Source organism: Denticeps clupeoides, chromosome 8 (genome assembly GCF_900700375.1).
Source record: "Denticeps clupeoides chromosome 8, fDenClu1.1, whole genome shotgun sequence".
NCBI classification, from domain to species: domain Eukaryota; kingdom Metazoa; phylum Chordata; class Actinopteri; order Clupeiformes; family Denticipitidae; genus Denticeps; species Denticeps clupeoides.
In genome coordinates, this window is record NC_041714.1 from 3,841,868 (window position 1) to 3,863,525 (window position 21,658).

Below are 21,658 nucleotides of genomic sequence, written 5' to 3' on the forward strand. Positions count from 1 at the left end.
ACACACACACACACACACACACACACACACACACGCACACACACGCACACACGCACGCACGCATACTTTAAAACCACAATTTAAATTCACAAAGGTTTAAAACAGAAGTACTCACAGTTATCCCAGTGCTTAATTTGCATTTATTTTAAATATTTAACGTGTGTGATATTTGCAACTCAGACAATACAATGCTTCTCATAGTCACAGTTTGGAAACAGCACTTTTATTCAGTTTGCGGAAATGTCAAATAAGTTGTCAGCAGCTTTGTGATCCAAACAAAAAATACAAGGAAATCTGTGTAAATCAAATCACATATTTAGTGATGAGTTTAATTCATTAAGTGGTGGTCTTCAGACAAAAAAACTCATGCATTAAGGCATTTTTGTAACATTTGAAGTTCTTAAAAACTCATTTAAAAAACAATTCAGTGAAACGTTATGTTTAAATACACATTGTTGCTTTGTGTTCTAATTTTTCCCATTTAAGTTTCAACATAATAAGTAAAGGACAGCATCACAGTCACACTATGTTTAGTAATTAACTCAAAAGAGACATATATTGTTATTAATTTCCATATCCTAATTTTAGAAGCTGTTCCACTGCTAAGACAGATGTGTTTGCAGAAGGGTGATATTATAAAAACAAATAAAACTATTACATTTCATCACCACCACCAAAATTATTACATTTCTCCTCATGTCTCATCTTAATCAAAGTAATGGCAGTGCTTCAAAAAATGTAAATACGCAAATAAATAATCCAAAATAAGGTTAAAGTGAGGTTGCTTTCTCATGCCAGAAACAATCTTGATAATTTTACTCATGGATTCTCAGCACCCAACACAGCAGAACAACCTCTAGAACAACTGCATTCACAAGTACAGCAGTGCGTAGGTAAAGGCTGACACCTGAAGGACCACTCTGTATACACAGCTAAACACTATAACCAAACACTACATCCGGTTGCAGCTGAAGAAAATGTGAGAAGACACTTCAACATGAATGCAGCACCTTCAAACCGGCCGGCTGAAGTGGAATGAATGGTGCAGAAATGGTCAACAGGCAGAATGGCAGACAAATGATCAGATTGAGTGGAACTTGGCAGATCAATATGAATCACATGCTCACTAATACATCATTCTGTGTGAACAAGGACAAACGATCATGGAATTAGATATAAATTCAGAATTCAATCGAAACCAGGGACTTTCACAGTATGATATGCCTATGTGGTCCTTCGGTTACCTATTGACCAAAAATATAGCATGGATAAAAATACTGTATATACTGAACACCTACATTAACACATCTAAGCAATGTTCACAGGCAAGTTGATTCCCACTTGGGGGACTAATCCTTTAGTGGATCACCAATGACCAACCCCCCCAAAAAACCGAATGCAAAAATCCCACTTTTTAAATCAACCCTGTGTGTAAACTGTCAGTGCGATACTCCAAAATATAAAGAAAGACTGCATGATCATCACAATGAAAAAGTTCTTTCACACATGGTTCTGTAGCAACTAAACATAATTAAAAATATTTCATTTACGCTCCACAGCTCTGATGCACCCTAGTGGCTGGAAATAAAAGATCAAGTTTCAGCATAGGCTGCTGAGCTCAGAGAGAGAAAAAAAGGTATCATGTACAATGCCTTCTTCCCGTTTGTAAATTAAAATAATCCTCATTTTGCTACTACATTAAATCTTTCTTCCTTACGTTCACAATAAACACCAGTCAAATGATTCTACAGGCAGAAGAAAAATATTAATACTGTTGTCGTGACGTTCAACATGCACACAAGAGAAAAACATGCTTGTACACACACAGACACACACATACACAAACAACCCGAGACAAAAAGTACATGTGGATATATCAAACAGACCTGTCTGTACACCAGCATGCAAGTTTAATCGTCTATGTGCCGCTGAGAGAGAATGTAATAAAATTCCTTAATCCTATGAAGGCACGTAAAAATGAATTAATAAATTATTTCATTGCATCAGAAAAGCAAATCAAATAAATACTAGACACTCTCGTAATCTACATCAGTGATAAAAGTAATAAGCGTAAATCTTGTACAACAAAGAAAATTGTATGTTACTTTTAATATTGTCAAATTAATAAATTACTTCTATTATATTAGATTTTTGTCTCCTCTTTTGCAATATAAATGTTCTATACATATAATTTAATAAATATTTGGGGATTTAAAATACAGTATGAGATGGGTCACTTACTACTTCTTTTGTTATTAATTTTATTTCTATTATATTTATATATATTGCTTTAATCATGAAATTATCACAAAAGGCTTTTCCCAGTAGCACGGCAACATCCTGTCTTTATTCTCTCAGGCTATCCAGAGGCCTCTACACATTAATGGCATGGGCATGTTTCTTGCAAAGGGGCTTGTCCTTCTTAGAGTAGAATGGCTGGCCTTCCAGGTTTACATGGCAAACCTACCAAAAGCACAGGGGAAAAAAATAACTTTTAGAGATTGCATAATACATGTCACGTTGTTGCTATTAGAAATATTTGTTGATGGGACTGAGACTCGGTGTATCATTCTTACCGCACACACGAAACAGGTGTCATGCCATGTGTGTCCAAGCGCTTCAATAAACTTGTCTCCAGCTTCTACAGGGAAGTCGCACCCATGGCACTTAGTACTAAAGAGGGCAATGTAATCTGCAAGGAGAGAATAATAATGCATCCTTCTGAAATACAAGGAGCTTTTGAGGGCACAAAAAACAGAAAGGGCTATAAAACTTCACAACTGAAAAGAAATTAGTTGAGACATATACCTTTCTCACAGTAAGGCTCGCCGTCCTCCATGTGGAAGAGGCTGTTGCCAAAGGCCTTTCCACACGCGGCACAAACAAAGCAGGTCGTGTGCCAGGTCTGCCTGAGTGCGTGCATCACTTCCTGTTAATAAAAGAGTGTGAGTGATCGCCCCGCTCGACCCGCATGCTGAGGGCCAGGGATGTGCTTCTGGTAACACTCACCCCCATGATCTTCGTGTTGCAACGGGCACAAGTCGGGGCAAAGAACTCGCCATAGCAGTTCTCACAGTACACGTTGTTCTGCTCTTCCACAAAGCTGACATCAGCCAGTGATGTGTGGCAGTAGTGGCAGTTAAACTCCTCTGGGTGCCAAGAGCGTCCGAGAGCAACCAGGAAGGGTCCCCTGTAAGGATTACAGGGAATTAGGAGAGACCCGAAACAAAACACCCAATCAAATAATATAATAAATAATAAATTCTAAAATGTTCCCTCTGGATTGCACCATAGTGTTTTTATAGGTAGGAGTTCTAATCAAGTTTAAACTTGGATGCCACATTGTGCAAGCTGTCCCACTTGAAAAGATGAGAGGTCTGTCATTTTATTCATAGGTATACTTCAACTGTGAGAGACAATGTAAAAAAAAATATTTTTAGAAAGATCTTCAAGAGAAGTGATGTTTTGGGGCTGTCGCTGGGCACAGATTCTCTGTTGGATTGAGGTCTGGAGGTTGGCTAGGCCACTCCAGAACCTTGTAATGCTTTTTACGTAGTTACTCCGTCGTTGCCTGGGTGGTGTGTTTGATATCATTGTCATGCTGGAAGATCCAGACACGTTTCATCTTTAATGCTCTCATTGATAGGTTTTTGCACAAACTCTCATGATACATGGCACCATTCATCCCTTCCTTAATACAGATCAGTCGTCCTGTTGCCTTTGCAGAAAAGCCGTCCCAGAGTATCATGTTTCCAACCCTGTGATTCAGTGGGTTTGGTGTTCTTGGGATGCAAATCAGCATTTTCCCCCAAGAAACACAAGTTCTATTTTGGTCGTGACATTCTCCCAATCCACGTCTGGATCATCCAGATGGTCTCTGGCAAACTTTAGATGGGCCTGGACATGTGCTGGATTAAGCAGGGGGACCTTTCGAGCGCTGCAGGATTTTAATCCATGATGACATAGTGTGTTAGTAATAGTAACATTTGTTACTGTGGTCCCAGCTCTCTTCTGACCAGTTCCCCCCATATAGTTCTGGGCTGTTTCCTCACTGTTCTCAAGATAATTTGTACCTCTTTTGAGCTCTTGCATGGAACCCCAGGTTGAGGGAGATAATTCCATTTTCTAGTAATTGCTGCAACAGTTGATCTCTTCTCACCAAGCTGCTTGCCTTATTGTAAATTGTACAATGTATTCCTGGTGTGCTTAGACAGCTCTCTGGTTTTGGCCATGGTAGAGGTTGGAGTCTGTTTGAAGGTGTGGACAGGTGTCTTTTATACAGATAGCAACTTCAAACAAGAGCCATTAATAAAGGTAACGAGTGAAGGAGAGAAGAGCTTCTTAAATGGGTAGCTAAATACTTAATTAAAATACATAAAATGTGACTTCCTGAATTTTTTAATTGTCTCTCACGGATGAAGTGTGCCTATGATGAAAATTACAGACCTCTTTTATCTTTGCAAGTGAAACAACATGCACAATCGGTGGCTGCCACATACTTGATAAACATATTCTGCACTGTCCAGTTCCTCCAAACATGGACAGATGCTCTATACTACACTTTTCCACCATTAGACCTGTTGGACTTTTTCTTTTCTTGGACAAATCTTCACCAACCTTGCACCAACACCAATGTATGTATGTGATTTTGGGCTATATAACAAATAAATGTTGAAATATATAATGCACAGTGGTGGCCTAGCAATTAAGGAAGTGGCCCCATAATCAGAAGGTTGCTGGTTCGAATCCTGATCCGCCGAGGTGCCACTGAGGTGGACCTGAGCAAAGCACCGCCCCCACAAACTGCTCCCCGGGTGCCTGTCATGCCACTGCTCACTAAGGGTGATGGTTAAATGCAGAGGACACATTTTTCTGTGTGCACCATGTACTGTGCTGTGTATCACAATGACAATCACTTCACTTTCACTTTCATCTATATTTCTATAGATTTCAGTGTGTGTTTTGTGTGTGTTTACCTGATTATGTTGTTACATGCACCACACATTGGTGTCCTACTGCCAGCAGCAAAACGCTCTGCCCTCTGGGCCACCCCACGAGCCACAGGTGGAAAGGGGATAGCGGCAGGGTTGAACCCTGGGATTGGCACAGGAGCTGGAGCTGGAGCATGGGGAGGAGCAGGGTTGGGGATGTACGGAGGTGGTGGTGGGGCAGCTTGAGGAAGTGGCTGGACTTTGACACTGGTAGTGGTGGTCTTGCTGGGGTCAAACTTGTTGGCAAACGTATCATCTGTGACCCATGGAGGCCTGCTGGAGGGTGGAGTGGGGGCCTGTGCTGGGGCAGGAACATGAAATGGTGCAGGAGCCGGAGCTGGGAGATGGGGAGATAATATGTGAATACATTGCTCAGAGGCACAGTTCACAGTGGCTTTTATTGGACAATGTTTGGGATGTACAACTAGATTAATGTTATCATAGCAAAAGGAAAATCATAAAAAGATGATGCACTGACAGCATGTTTCCAAGGTTGTAAATACCAAAAACAACAATATAAATTGTTGGGACTGGCCTTATACAGAGCATTCAGAAAGTATTCACAGCGCATTACTTTTTCCACATTTTCTTATGTTACAAAGATATTCCAAAATGAATTAAATGCACTTTCCCTCAGAATTCTACACACAACACCCCATAATGACAACATGAAAATAGTTTACATGAGCGTTTTGACAGGTTTATTAAAAATAAAAAAACTGAGAAATCACATCTACTTGAGTATTCACAGCCTTTTCGATGCACCTTTGGCAGCAATTAAAGCCTCAAGTCTGCTCCTTTGATATCTTGGCTGTGTGCTTAGGGTCATTGTCCTGCTGAAAGATGAGTCTGCTGACTCCAAGAGTGCTCTGGAGCAGGTTTTCTTCCAGGATGTCTGCAGTCATCTTTCCCTCTATCCTGACTAGTCTCCGAGTTCCCGCTGCTGAAAAATCTGCACAGCATGATGCTGCCGCCACCATGCTTCACTGCAGGGATGGTATTGGCCTGGTGATGAGCGGTGCCTGGTTTCCTCCATACATGAAGCCTGGCATTTGTATCAAACAGTTCAGTCTTTGTCTCATCAGACCAGAGAATTTTGTTTCTCATGTTCTGAGAGTCCTTCAGGTGTCTGGACAAACTCTAGGCAGCCTGCCATGTGTTTCTGTCTGGCCACTCTACCATATAGGTTTGATTGGTGGATTGCTGCAGAGATGGTTGTCTTTCTAAAAGGTTCTCCTCTGTCCTCTGGAGCTTTGACAGAGAGACCATTGGGTTCTTGGTCTCCACACCTTCTCCCCAAATCACTCAGTTTGTGGCTGGCCAGTTCTAGGAAGAGTACTGGTGGTTTTGAACTTCTTCCACTTGGAGGCCACTGTGTGTGCCTTTTCAAATCATGTCCAATTAACCGTTTTTTTCCACAGGTGGACTACAATTAATCTGCATATACATCTCAAGGATGATCAGCGGAAACAGGAGGCACCTCAGCTTAATTTTGAGCTTCATTGCAAAGGCTGTGAATACTTATGTACGTGTGATTTACTCCATTTTGGAATAAGGCTGTAACATAACAAATTGTGGAACAAGTGATGTGCCTTTCTAGATGCACTGTATATCCAATCTATGACTGAACATATTCAATAAGAGTATGTTATGGATATCTTTTTGCATTTTATCTGCTTTGTTTACATGCACAAGGAATATATAAACCCACTGGATTTGCCTCTACCTGGGGGCGGGGCAGCAGGGTATGCAGAAGGCAATATGGTGGCTGTGCTGACCACTTTAGCTGGAGGTGGGCCCACAGGGATCTGGATAGAGCTGTGTTGCATAGTTGTGGGCTGCTGCATAAGGGGCTGCATAGGAGGTGGTGGGACGTACGCACTGCTGGAGAACACATACAGTGACTGTGACTGAAGATGCACGTACAGATCTGTCAACCTTAGCCCATCTGTTAAAAAAATTGGTGGTTCTTAACCCACCCGTCACAGCCCTGCCAGCCAGTCCACGTTTTGTTCCTAACATTTGGGCCATGCAATAAAATCCACAGAGCTCTAGACTGCTACAAGCTGATATGGAATGGGCTGACCAAAGGGGCTCTGATGACTAAGTTCACCACAATTCATTTAATATCTGTGCCTGTACTTAATATGTGTAAGTATACTAACTTACTAAAGTCCATACACCCACTATGCTATCCTTCACATGAAACATGTTAATGTTTACCTTGAGAGTTACAACATAAATATGCAGGTATTAGTGCCTCCTAATATTAGGTGGGATTATCTCACAGCATACGTGAGTCATGGAACTGAAATAATTGGCACCCAATTGCCTCTTCCCAGGTAAATTCAGATGTGACGCTGTCTTACCTGTGACTCCTCCACTTCACCCAGACATGTTTTATGCAAAGGTTAGTGGCATTTTAATATAGCAGAGACCACATAGAGAGAAATAGAGTGCCTGGTATAAAAAAGACAGTGTTAGAACAGAGAGTCTCCATTATATCAGTGAGGAAGACAGAAACTGCTCTCCAGAGAATGTTCTGTCGAGCCGACCAAGGTTTGGTTGTAGTTTTTGGGAGGAAGCACGAAACATTTATTTCTAAGAGATGTTAAAAAAACACAGGCGGTTATAAACAACGGTCAGAGCATCAGTTTCATCTTCGGATTAAGAGAGTAGACTGGAAACAGGGAAGAAAGGAACGGGTTACTCCAGTGTGGACAGGGTTATGCTGACACTAATAGGGAGAGAGGGAGCACAGTTCAGCACACTAACAACATGCCACTGCTGAGTGGCATCCGGATGCACCGGCCCACATCAGTACCTGGACATGGTAGTTTTGTAGTGGGAGCTGTAACCAGAGGAAGACTGCATGGTGAAGCTACAATGCAATGAAGAAGAAAAGAGAAACGTCAGACGTTTCTTAGTTTGGTGGATAAGCACCCCTAAATATGACCCAAGGTAAGAGTAGTACAAGAGAGTATTACCAGGTTTCATTATTTTTTTTTTTGTGGGGAAATGTGTTTCAGGTGGAACACTAAACCGTTCATTCATGACCAACACATGGATGATTCAAAGAGCCGGTAGACATGCATGGAACAAGCTGAGTGAACAATTTGAGGCATCTTTTGATGCATGAGAACCTGCCAGTGCAGTGGAAGTGAAATTAAGTGAAATAATTTTACCATCAGAACTGCATGCAAAATGCTTAGTATAGTCAATATCATATGGAAGGGGTCAATTATATATTTATTTATCATATTGCTTTTCTAGCCCTACCTTCTAAGGTTCTCAAAGTAGGTGCAGAGAATACAGTGAAACGTCAAATTATTTGCTTCAGGTATTTTCAATTGCACATTATTATTATTGGCTAAATATTTTTATGCCGTCATTTAAAATAGTTTCAATGAAACATATAATATGTGCAGTGTTCATATTAACTTGCCTGGTCTTCCATTTAACATAGTAAAGCTTATAAAAACCAAAAGGGGGTAAAATAAAATCTATGGACCTTGCATTCTAAAACTGCCTTCATGTCAAATATCATAATTATGAGTTTCCGAGCAAATAAATTGTGAATTTTTCAATGATACTTAAGATGCTATGTCGTAGCAAAGAAACATGCCGCCTTACAAAACATCTTTAGATGGAAAGCAAATGTTTGAAATGCTATGATACATAACATGCCCCAACCAAGTCTGCTTCATTAACAGAACAGCTACAAAAGTAAATGTAATTGCAGCAGAATGGCTAATTAGCTAGCCAGCCAGTCACTGTAAGTTACATAAAACATTAGCCACAAAAAGCTTTTACTTCCTCATGCACTTGAATGCATACCATTTGAATTAGGGTCTAACCACAAGCACTTGAAGGCAGCATAAGCTACCTGGCTCACTTGAATAACTGTTTGCACGTACATAATCAGGCAGCTCCAAGGCACTTGAATATTAAACGCTGAATATTAAAACACCCTTCTCATAGTATCAGTGAATAGTAGATTATGAATGTCCATAATAAAAAATTCAAGGTGCATACCGTATATTATTTTCATGACAACAAAAATTATCTATTTAAAGATCTGAGTTCTGATCTGCTTGCAGAAAAAAGCAATTTCTTTTTTCTTGACTTATATGTGTTTTCAGAAATGGACTATGTCTATAGTCCATATGTCTTTTTTAAATACATCATGCTGCCACATTGTATGCTTTCAACACTGAAGAACGGAAAAGAAACTTGGTGTAAGACATGGATCCTAGAGCAATTCCATGCTACAGAACATGCACTTGTTATGTTGAAAAAAATCAAAATTAAAACATAGCAGTTTTTATAATTCATGTCATATTAAATTAATTAATGATTTAATACGACATGACTTATAAAAAATGCTAATAAAACCATTATTAATAAAAATGTGTCATAATAAAATATTCCACAGTTTATTTAATTTTGACACATTCTGCACATCATGAATGAGTTCTATCAGTCAGTTTGACCCATCAAAGTAGGCAGAACTAACGCTGATCCAGATCTTGAACAGATGATTGGTTTGGTCTGAAGCTGAGTACTTTTCAACATGGTGCTAACATTCATGGGTGATTTTCCAGCAGACCTGATAAAAGACATTGTAGGATCAGCAGACTACATTGAACCTGAATATGTAGCTTGTATCGTGGCTGGTAGCACCATGTTTGAAAGGACGCAGACTAGATCAGTGTTAGTCCTGCCCAATTACTTGACATAAGTTAGACATAATTCATAATGTGCTGAATATATCTACAATTAAATAATTTGTGAAATATTTCAGTGTATCTCAGTTAATCATATTTCTCTAATTGTGAATATCCAATGTGTAAAACTATTTTAATAAAATTTTCATTAGAACAACAATAAGAACGCCTCATTAAACGATTGTAATTGTCAGAGAGAGGGTGGACTGGTTGTTAGCCAGGCATGCGTTTCAGACGTGACGTGCAGAGTGAGCATGGGTGATCGTGGGATACAGGAGCAGAATGCCGCTCCGGCTGAGACAGTCCCATCAGTCCTGACTGTACAACCACTGGCCAGCTAACTACCAGCTTATCCCAAAATAAATGGGGCCATTTCAGGAATGGTGCTGTCTACACGGAGCACATGCAGTGGCCGACGTGGCCCAGAGTTCATACGCTGTTACAGCTTTTAAATGAAATAATTAGAATGGAAAAAAAAAAAAAAAAAACGTAAAAAATTAGCTCAATATCAAATCACATTTTAGAGTGGGGAAACTTTACACTATTATTAATCAGATGGGAAAAGTGTGGAGATGGAAGTGCAATTAGTAATGAAAGCAACCAGAACTCTAAAAGAGGCCAGATGTCTAGCAGTGCCAAAACCCCCACAGGAGCATTTTTCTTGTGCACTACGACCCTCACAGTATTCAGCTGAACCGGCTGTAGAGCTTTTTTTTTTTTGCTGGTCAGTTATAGGAAATACGCCTGTATGGACTGAAAGGAAGAGAAATCATAATTGAAACACTCACAGGACCATGGTCCACTTGAATACTACTAACTGAATAAGGTACTTATCATTCGAGAATGACAAGTACAGAAGTTCACGAACAGCTACAGAGTCATGACTCAACTCATCCTATATCCCAGCAGGCCCTGCCACTCTGCACATCACACAGGGGGGGGGGGTCACACAGACTGCAGGAAACCATTTAAAGGTGCATGGGCGTGTGTACCTCAATTGCTTGGGCTTCCCCGAGGGAAGAGAGGGCTTTCGTTTGAGCAAAGTTCTGGTGCGGAAGACTGGAGTAATCGAAAGGGCTTCCAGAGCCGAGGTGGGCGGTGGCCCTCGCTTATAAACACGGTTTCTTAACGAGAGTCAGTGGAGAGAGGTGTGAACAAGGGCTGAGGGCTGCTGTCATCTGCAATATTGCCTTACACATAAGACAACCTCTACCTCCAATAAATTGCTCTTGATGATCCGATAACAATGCTGTGGCTCAACAGACACATAATCTTACCTCCTATCATTCTGGTGATTCCAGTAATATGCAATTGGCAACAAAAGACCCTGAACATATTTAGGTTTAATACTTAAGACCAATGGTAGGTGGGCACATGGATATGGTAAGTTTGTCACCTCATGGACGGCTAGCACAAACCAAGGCGTGGTGGAGATGTACCTAGACTGCGCAGTCAGAGCAGATGAGATATGAGAAGCAGCAAGCGACAGGTGGCGGGGTCCCCCTGGGGGGACAGCGGAGCCCCCTTGGGCCGCAGGGCCTACAGGCTGTGTTTGCTGTGGCAACTGTGAGCTGCAGAAGACAGAGGAAAGTTAACACAGCCATACAGGACCGCAGAGCGTTGTGGACTTTTCCCCAAAAAGAAGGGACTATATGGAACGAAGCATTTCTCTTCGCTAATGCTAATGCGTCCCTGCTTGCATCTCTAATGAGATAAGGAAAGAAAGAGATACAGAGATAAAGAGAGAGCAGAAAAAGTGAAGCTTCAGCATGAGAGGTGTGCTTAGTTCCCTTCCCTCCCTTCAGAACGGATTTGTGCACGCAAGCAGGCGGTAGCAGCAGCACAGGCAGCACACAGAAGGTCCTTTGAGGGATCCTGTTTCCTGCAGGAGAAGACAGCTGAAATGGAGAGTAGCAGGATAGACAGCAGCACTGTGTCAGCACTGGAGAAACGAGGCCAAATGTGGACTGGGAAATCCATCTGGTGAAGCAGGCCGAATGAAATAACCCCTCTGCCCCCTTCATCTGTTCCAGCCAAAACTCTCAAACTGAATTTAACATTTTAATCAAGGAACCAGAAATATAAGGCGTCCCATTCATACTGAGGTTTTTTTTTTTGCTTCCTATGGGGGTATTTGTGGCAGCAGTAGAAGAAGCAGCTGCAGTCCTTCATATCATTAGAGTTGAAGCGAAGTGCATTAAACCTGAGTTGTGACAGGGGAGTTAATGGAGGTCAGGCCCGGGCTCTTGATCAAAATCATTTCACTGCTGCGGAGAGGCTCTCTGCTCTAACATTTTATATGACCCATGCCACCAAGATGACGGCATTCCTTTTTTTTTTACCTCACTTACCTCACAAAAGTTCTTTATAAATTACCCCCTGGTTCAGGGATTTCCTGTACCATTTAGAAGCCTCTACAAATGCCTACAGAGAATAAGTCTCTGTGGATTCCATTTATTTCATTGCATGTTGATGTCTGCAAACAGGAATGTTCTAGAACCTTGGTTTCACAAATCGTGGCACACATGCTGGTGACTCAGGCTCATCGCAGGAAAGTCACCCGGCCCACTACATGGCACACAGACACCATCACTCACACCTACGGTCAATTTAGAGTATAATATCCATATTAGGGATAAAAGTGCCTCTGTGTAATTTAGTTCAATAGGTCTGTGCTATGTTTCTTAATTTTGGTAATGGTGGAGAATAAAATGTTGTAATTTGAGAACCACTGTTCTAGAGCATTTTCATATAAAGGGGAAATTTAACAATTGCAACGCTGAAAGAAAACAATATCAGAAACACACACTGGAATGAATATCATACATTATGCACACATGATCATTTAAAAGCACACAACCACATCCAAACACACAGCACTCCAGGATCACACAAATAAACACAATGGCAAAATGAAACTGCAAACACCATCAACCAGAGACAGCATTACCTCTGAGGGGCAGGGCCTACAGGGACAGGTTCTGGAGTCAGGGACCTGTCGGGCACCTGATTGGCTAGGCTCTGAGGCTCAAAGGCAGGCTGATTGGGCGAAGCAGAAGAAGCAGCCAGAGCAACAGATGTGGTGCTGGTGGAGACCGCAGCATGCTCAACAGGAGTACTGGACAAAAGGTTAGGTTGCAACGAGAGAGTCAAATCAAACTTTGCTGGCCGTAAACAGAAACATATTTGCACACACATACACATACAATAAGAAATGTCATTCCAGGCAAAGGCACGCAGCCTCATTCACATGCAAACATTTCTGAGCCCAACGCAAGGATGTCCATCAAGAATCAAACAGGGAACAAATAAGGGTTCACTGACAACTGGTGTCACTACTGGAGGAAATGGATCTGTGTGAAGCAATGACACTTTAGATCAAAAAACCTGTACCAGAACAAATCCCCAGAACTATCTAAGCCTAACCAGTGGAACACAAATTGCACGAGATAATTAAATACATTTAACATTTGGTGGTGAAATCATTGGGTTATACCCACTGGTTACCAAGTTTATATAATTAACTATTATTAAATGACACACAAAAATATATTTAATAATTCATAATAGAAATATGTTATACACGGCAAGGTACATTAGACAACAAAGGCGAGACCCTCAGTGGCAGTTTTTTTTACCATTATTGTCCTTATAATGAAACCATTAGAAAATGGTGAAATTATGATTTCATTCAAATGAATAGAAGCAATTTCAATATCTGTCCAAAGCTACTGGCTGGGGTTAGACTGTGTAACTGTTTTGAAAAGTGGAGTTGCCCAGGCAGACTAGGGTGGGGTGAAAGGCAGGTTGGTTTGGCGGCGAGTGGGCAGGCACCTAGCAGTAACCGGTCTGGTGGTGGGCTGATGGCTGACCCCTTCTTACAAAGCAAAACCATCCCCCTTCAACCTCTCTTTCAGACCAGTAAGAGTGTTGGAATAGTGCAGAGAAAAGAGAGGTCAGGAGATGGTAGCTGGTTATTCAAACTCCTCATCACTTTCTGTAGTGAACTTGTGATAATTACACAATGAAGAATTAAGGGAGTGCTGTGTAGTGCAAAACGTAGTGTTCAACAGGCCGGCAAACGGCCATAATGTCATAATGCTACACTCACAAACTGGCTCATGAGAGACTATCAACAACTCAAACTCTGTCGCATCCATCTAACACATGAAACACACACACACATACATTATTATGATATTATGACAGATGTTATATCACAGTATTTTCATGTGCATTAGTCCACATTCTCGTGATGAACATGAAGTGACCATTATCGAAATATGCAATACACTAAATATGCACAACACAGCTCAATTTACTGAGATACACCTGAACAGTAAAAAACTGAGTGTCAATTTTACATTTAAAGATTGTAACTGTTTTTTTAGCCCGAATGTAGTTTTATAATAACACTCTAATGTCTTGTTTCTCCGTAGTGTTTTTTTCATATATCATATGATGCTCTATTACTAAATGCCTGAGATTGTTAAATGCTGCCTGACTTGATACCAGTGAAACTATAAAATGCTTGTAGTGTTTGATGTTGGAGACTGGGATGGAGCAATTTTATTTTAACATCAGAGGTGTGATTACAAGGCACGAACAGGCCGGATAACACTCACCTAAACTAGCTTTCCCCCCGAGTCTCATCAATATACCCCATCTTCTGCCTAACTCCCCTCCTCAACTGGACACGCAATGCATGCTGGTAATAATCATCACTGTGTAGAGTTGAATCTTCACTGCATGTCTGCTGAACTTCACACTGATGTTTAACGCTGCAGTTGGTTTACTCCTCATAGAGTCTAGGTTAAAATTGGTTTACTCAAAAATATTGAAACTCCAGTTTTTATGGTGTACAAGCAATGTATAAAATGAAATATGTGAAGTACAGGTATACCCCATGTATATGCTGAAATATAAAGACTACCTGCTGTCCATTTATAGATATGCAGAATTTTTAACTACTGTGCCTGCAGTGCCCTCTACAGGTAAAAAGTAACACAACACTAGCCCACACAGGGAAACTGAGCCATTTCACGAACACCAACAGGTTAGTGCGGCAGCACAGCAGCGACTGAGGGGATTAGATGAGGTTCATGCTGACATTGGTGGATCTGAGAAAATTCTGCCATCGGTCAATGCAAATACAGATCTGAAATATGGTTACAGATTCTTACTCCCAGACATAACTGTTTTACAATATCCAGCATTTTATAATACCACTACAGAAAAGTCTAAGTATTTGTATTTAGGAGAAGGGGGGTAGTTGGGATGCAATATTAAAAGACAATGAAATTGGTTAATAAGTAAAATGTATTTTGTGCAGCTCTGTAATGTGTTGAGAATGAACAGATGATATTAATAATTAGATCAAGTAGGTTATATTTATTATTTGGCAAAACATAAACAAAAGGAAAATTAACTTGTGAGAACAAATACAAATACACAGGCTACAAACACACATGGAAACATAATTCACATATTTTTATTTAACAATATGACAAACAAGTATTCGGTATAGAGTCTCACACAGTCATCTAATCTGGGAGAATATCAGAAACCCATCAGGACGTGTTGGTCACCACGCAAGATCAGAATTTATGAATTACAAAATCATAAATGAAATCCATCAGTCTGAAAAGCACTGAATACAGATTTTAACACAGCCAAGCTGTAGTCATAAAATTGCAAAGCAGTGTGAAAAAAGTATAAAGCTGCTGTAGAGCGTCAGGGTTACAGATTTAGATCTAGGGAAATTATGCTTTACAGATAGATACTTTGTGAAGTGCAACATGGTGAATGATGTGCTATGGATAGAGATGGAGGCCTGAGCAGAGGCATAAAGGGTGAGAGGGAAGGGTCAGCCACCAGAGATACAAGCATTCCACTGCAATCATACTCTACCCAGCATGCAACGCATGCGGATGGGAATGCCTCAGAAGCCAGGGAGCAGTAGACAGAGGGAGGTGGTTAGGACAGGGTTGCCAGTTGCCAGAATTCAGCCCACAGCACCACTAACACAATTTCCCTATGAGACACAACAGGCAAACACGTTACCTTTTCATTCACTATGCACAGATCTGAATCCCTTCTCTCCTCTCTTATTTCCCTTTTGGGCTCTGGACGAAAGTTGACCAGCGGCGTGATGATCTGATGACTTCACCTTTCATCCTTGAGATATGATCCTGTCCCTTCAACTAATTCTGAACACCCTAAAGACTAATCTAATGTATACAGCTACTCAAAATAATATATATAATATGTGCTAAGTTGGAACTTTCCTCATAACTCAATGCAATTGTCCCTTTATCAAATTATATTTTTATTCTGTCTCATCATATCATAATTAATGCAGTACTGACACATAGAAGGAGAAATGTACCCGGACAATATAGTGAGATTACTGTAAAAATTGTGATAAATCATGTATACTTAAAGCTTTGCTTAGAGAGAGCATGCTTTTATAATTATTAATGCATTAAATGTTTTTAATTTTACAATAGATTTTATACCAACAATGATGCCTAGCATTTGTCTCACACAGCTAATGTAACCTCATATTTCACATAAGGTCAGCAAAGGTCTACTTCGTCAATTCCAACATGGATTAAGCCCCCTGTATCCCCCCCGTCTCTTCAGATCACTCAAATGCTTAAATGCTTAATTGTGACAGATTGCGTGTGACATTAAATTTATTGGGACATCCCTGTACCTTCCAGGAACAATCAAATTAAAGAGGAGAAAAGCCTTTCTGCTGTTAAAAACGCCATTGATTTTATTTATTCTGGCAGACAAGCTTCGGCAGAGATAATATATGGGAAGAACAACGGTACGGTCCTAACTGTCCATATATAACAATTGAAAAAGAACCAAGGGATAAACAATATAACTCACATCTATGTGAAAAACCACTATTCTTAACCAAAGAGTGAATAACACATCTATAACCAATTAACCCTCCATGTAACTCCACCCAAATCTAACGTTCTGTTCACTTGGTCACTCTTGTTCCTCAGCATCCTCCACAGTCCCTCTTCTACAAACACCAGTACAGCAATGCCCTTTGTCTTCCCCTAGTTCTGCTCAGACACTTACTCTGTCACATTAAGGATTTGAGCAGACAGGCCAGAGTGCCAATTTTTCAGCTTGGCAAAACGAGGGCCTTTAAATTCAGATTCAAACCGTTCCCTGTGGCATGAAGAGAAAGAGGGGAAGAAGGGGAGCAGAAAAGAAAAGAGAAAAGAGAGGTGGAAGAGATGGGTTAGGGACTCCGGCCTCCACTCCCCTGCCTGATCTCAATTGAATCACAATTAAAAAGGAATATGTGTCTGACATTTATATGCAACATGACATCATGTCGGAAGGATGTGTTCATCTGGATCAAGAACTTCACTATCGGCAGGACGTGTCCAGCTACGGTTTCACAGCTTCCGGTATCACTGGCCATGGAGGTCTAGTACCATGACAAGCTTCTTCCAAGGGAAGGAGCGAATGGTTCGGATGTGACCCCATCCACAGTGACCCCTGCTCACACACTTTGGGTGAGAGATTGGAGTGAAACTGACATAACCAACATATCCTCCAACATGTTGCACTCCCTTCAAGTATTTTTAATGTAATGTGTTTATATGCAAATCACTGTGCAGCAAATATATGCAGCATATTTGCTGTGTATTAAAGTATGAAATAAGAGGTTAATACAGAAAATTCATTTTAATGTATTAAATTAATATCATTGTCACTAGTTTGGGATAGTAATTGACTTAAAGCTGGATTCTATGCCACGTTGGGGATCTTCTGCAAAGGGCAAGCTAACTGGATCAGTGCAGGTAGGTAAACATCTGTGGAATGTGAGACCTTATGTAAATGTGAAAGGCTTAGAACTGTCTTTAAACCCAGTTCCTGTCCAGTTTAGACAGACAGGCCTTAAGTTCAGCACAGAGAGCAGTGCAAGGTCAGGGTCGGAGGGGTGGTCCGTTTGGGTGTTCATTCTGGTCTGAAGCACTAACTGAGTATTTCTCAAAGGCCACCAGCAGCTGCTACTAGCTGCCTACCTTGCCTTCATCAGTTGCTCCTCATCTGGGTCTTGCACTGTACAAGGAAAAAGAGAATAAGAGCTTAATTAAACCTTGTAAGATTATACTTTTAGAAAGAACAAATTATGCAATTTACACCTAAACAAATTATCAAAAGAAATGAAGACACTTACAGTACTCGGTTCCAGTGATGTGGGCGAGGACGCGGAAGGACTTGGACTGCAGCTGGGCAGCTCGGCGAGTGCTCTCAGACATGTCCCCGTCCTTCTCATCACCCTGGATCACAGCCTGATACACTGGGGAGGCACTGTCTATCTGACGCTCTTTAACTGGGAGCGTACTGCAACCACAGAGAGAGCCGCGGCCCGTCAGACCAGCCCACCCCGGCGAGCACAGGGGACGGGAGTGTGTCGTTTTCTTTTACCCGTTCTAAATCCACAACACACGCACACTTTACAGATGTGCTCATGTCTTTCTGGTTACCAGCCAACAGAGCGGTGTGAAAAAGCGCCACCCTATAACTTGAAGAAAGCCAACTCATGTTCTGAAGGTGTGTTAGCAGTGAAGCTGGATTTTACTTGCCTTGATTATTTTCTTGCAGCATTTTTAAGTGTAAGAAGTCACAGCAAATCCATACACGAGAGTAAAAATTAACCTGATGGAGGAGCTCAGAACATTCGTCTTGGACTAATCACTGCTGAATTTGCTTTACCCGGTTTAGAAAATGCCCTGCTAATTTGTGAAACATCCAATAAATTTGACTGTTATGAGACTTCATTAATAAATGCTATAAGGACTTCAGAAAAGGAAGCAAAGGCATGACAACAAAATGAGATGTTGGGTGAGTGAAAATGTCAAGGATGTATCCCTGGGCCTGTTCATCCCAACTCTGCTTAACAGATACCGCGGTTAATCTGAGGTGTTCAGGGGAATTATTCGCCGTGCTTCAGTTAGCCTCGACAGTGTGACACCATATGATTGTTGCTTTTGGTTTAAACTTACAGGCCATTTATAACCAGGACCCGTTCAAAACCCATTACTCATGGTACAGGAGACAGGGGTTAGATGGGAGAGGGAGGTAACAAGTGGGTGAGTGAACAGGCAGGGATGCAGAACTGGACTCAGGAATATTTCGGGCTACTTACGCCAGGGGCGAATCAGCAGGGGCCTCATCACTGTGGGGGGTGGGAGGTTGGGTGGGTCACCCAGTCAGTTGCGGGGTGCAATGGACATGTGATGGGGCAGTTGTGGGGGTTGTTGAAAAGCAGAAGGGTGGATTTGGATGGGCGGCACATTGGGGATGGTTGAAGTGGATGGACAAATGGACATACGGTGAGAGAAGGACAATTAGACAAGGGCTCTAATGGTAACCATTGAAATGGATTCCACCAGGGAAGTTCCAATGGGGATTAATCAACAATTTCACTTTCAATGGGACTCTTAAGAAGCCTAATTATGATCGTTAACTCTGTAAATTGATCATTGCCAACACTAAAGACCTTAAAACATAATCTGGTTTCATGACATGACTGATTAATACTGTACTTTTATCATACGAACAAGCCTTATTGTCACCTCATTGTCCTTTAGGACAATAAAAATCCATAAAACTACATCTGTGTCCACTGTAATCAGAAGATAAAATGTTTTAATCACTCAGAGCTCTGTCCTGCCTGACTGAATCAAAACCTGTGTAATTAAGATATGACATCCAGGGGAAGCCTACAGCTTCTATCAGCGCAAGCCAGAACCAGCAGAGGGAGGGGGGCGATGGTCATGCACGAAGAGGGGACGTAGAGGGAAGAGAGTGCAGAGGCTCTTACCTGGATAGCTCGTTACCCCTGGCCTGGGACTGGCCAGCAATCGCGTCCATAATGGCATCCTGGGAGTACATGCTAATAGGGGTGTTGTACTGGGCATGGATAATAGTAGCCTTGCCGCCAGGACCCTTGACCTCAATGGGCTTGTGGGTGGATAGGGCTGAGTCCTTCAGTAGACTAGGGTTGAAAGTGGAGATGTACTCGTTGCTGTTGGGTGATTGTGTAGGGACAGGTGTGTGTGATAAGAAAAGAAGGAAAGAAAGAAGGGACAGTGATAAGTGATAAGGGACAGTGAAGGTCAATAACGGATGCAGCATCGACTGTAAAAAAGAACATGGACTCTGCATCATCTGTAACCCCCTGAAGCGCCCCCTGCTGTCTGACTTGTTTTAATAGCAAAGTTTAATAGCAATTTTTTTTAAATTACCTTTAACTTCTAAATTATTGCAAAACTTAATTTGAACTTTTTCTCCACAAATGTTTTACAAACAGGCATACATTCCGAATATTGAGTCCCAGTTTTTCTGCAGAGGCTCTGGCTCCAATAGTGCAGCGATATATTAATTTAGCATCCATGTCTTTTTCCCAGTCGACTGAAAAACATGCAATGGGATAAATGTTACTCAAATCTAACTCAGCACACATTCTAGTACTGACAGTTTAATAAAGCCAGAAGATATGCACACAAAACACAGTATCATCAGCTCACGGCACATATTTCAAATACCCCAGCAGGTTAAAGGCGAAAAACACAAAACATGTGCGAACTAAAAATATTTCTTCCACATGCAACTACAAATCACTCCACCAAGACAAATAGCACTCAGCACAGCATGATGCCTGAACACATGTCTGTTACCGGTTACAGAGAGTATTTATAATCCGGGATCAATGCCTAGTTCAACCAGGCAGTTGTCCTTGTAACTGCATTTCTTATATTCCTCAATGACAGCTCAACCATAACGTACGTTAACCATAACGTAATATAAATATATATATGTATATGTATATGTATGTATATATATATATATATATATATATACACACACACACACACACACACACACACACACACACACACATATATATACATATATATATATGTGTGTGTGTGTGTGTGTGTGTATATATACACACATATATACATATATATATATATATATATTTTTATTTTTTTTTTTCTTTACATGAAACACGGTTTTTGCACGTCTGCAATGCATGCAGGACACTTTTTAAACAGACACCCCACATCCAACATATGAGGTCATGCGCCTCAGCCCCAGCCAACATCAAAAAGCCTTTAGCACTGGTATGATACTAACGTGGCAGGAGTGTTGGGAACAACCTAAGGCAGCACATGGGGAGAGAGTGAAAAGAGACAAATTATTATTCACATTATTCACAACATTGCAGTATGGGGTCATTTGTGGGAAGAGGAATCCTTGTCAAAGGGAAGAAGAGGACAGGGAGGTGTGAAGACTTTTCGGAGCGAAGGTGCAGCAGAGTGGTTGCGTTATGGAGGGAAAAACCTGGATAAGGGACCTACGCGAAAACATCATGTCTTTGGGAAAAGGGTGTTCACGTGTCAAGTGAAGGAGATGAACAAAATGCAGGAGTGGTGCTCTAGTGTTGGAACCTGAATTCTAATGGCTTTTAAAGATCCCACTCACTACAGTAGCACTGAAACCTTGCAAAAAAAGCTGCGAGAAGTACTCTCTGAAAAAGTATTTTACTCACAAACTTTCTTTCTTCCATTTTTCGTATGTGTCAAATATTCATTTTTAATTACCTAACTGCAATCTTCAGGAGATTGCAGAAGGCCTCAAAATCGCCATGAATACATTTGCTGTGCCTGTTGGCGGAATGTTCTGAGACTCCTCTCACCATTTTCTTACGAGGCAGGCTGGCAGCCAGGCACAGGGAATTTATAATAACTTTAGAATATTAAAGAGGTTAGAGAGAATTTTTTGGGGGGATATATTACCCACTCACTCATTCAATATCCATAAACGCTGAATCCAGAGCTGGGTTGACGGCACACAAAATTCAGACAGCAATATTACCGATGCCCAATTTAG

The 21,658-nt window shown here is 41.1% G+C and overlaps 1 protein-coding gene across 1 annotated transcript in view; it reads right to left on the reverse strand.

Moving 5' to 3' along the window:
* Positions 1-201: 201 nt before the first annotated feature.
* ldb3a (LIM domain binding 3a) overlaps positions 202-21,658 on the reverse strand; it is a 36,095-nt gene continuing 14,638 nt past the window's right edge. The window contains exons 5-19 of the mRNA XM_028989156.1: positions 20,903-20,925; positions 19,584-19,787; positions 17,934-18,100; positions 17,779-17,815; positions 16,820-16,912; positions 12,669-12,836; positions 11,158-11,289; positions 10,711-10,842; positions 7,816-7,872; positions 6,718-6,875; positions 4,977-5,328; positions 3,010-3,190; positions 2,809-2,929; positions 2,577-2,692; positions 202-2,463 (exon numbers count right to left, since the gene is read on the reverse strand). Of these exons, the coding sequence (XP_028844989.1) occupies positions 2,374-2,463; positions 2,577-2,692; positions 2,809-2,929; positions 3,010-3,190; positions 4,977-5,328; positions 6,718-6,875; positions 7,816-7,872; positions 10,711-10,842; positions 11,158-11,289; positions 12,669-12,836; positions 16,820-16,912; positions 17,779-17,815; positions 17,934-18,100; positions 19,584-19,787; positions 20,903-20,925 (2,031 nt within the window). The 3' untranslated portion in view covers positions 202-2,373. The remainder of the gene's footprint in view (positions 2,464-2,576; positions 2,693-2,808; positions 2,930-3,009; positions 3,191-4,976; positions 5,329-6,717; positions 6,876-7,815; positions 7,873-10,710; positions 10,843-11,157; positions 11,290-12,668; positions 12,837-16,819; positions 16,913-17,778; positions 17,816-17,933; positions 18,101-19,583; positions 19,788-20,902; positions 20,926-21,658) is intronic.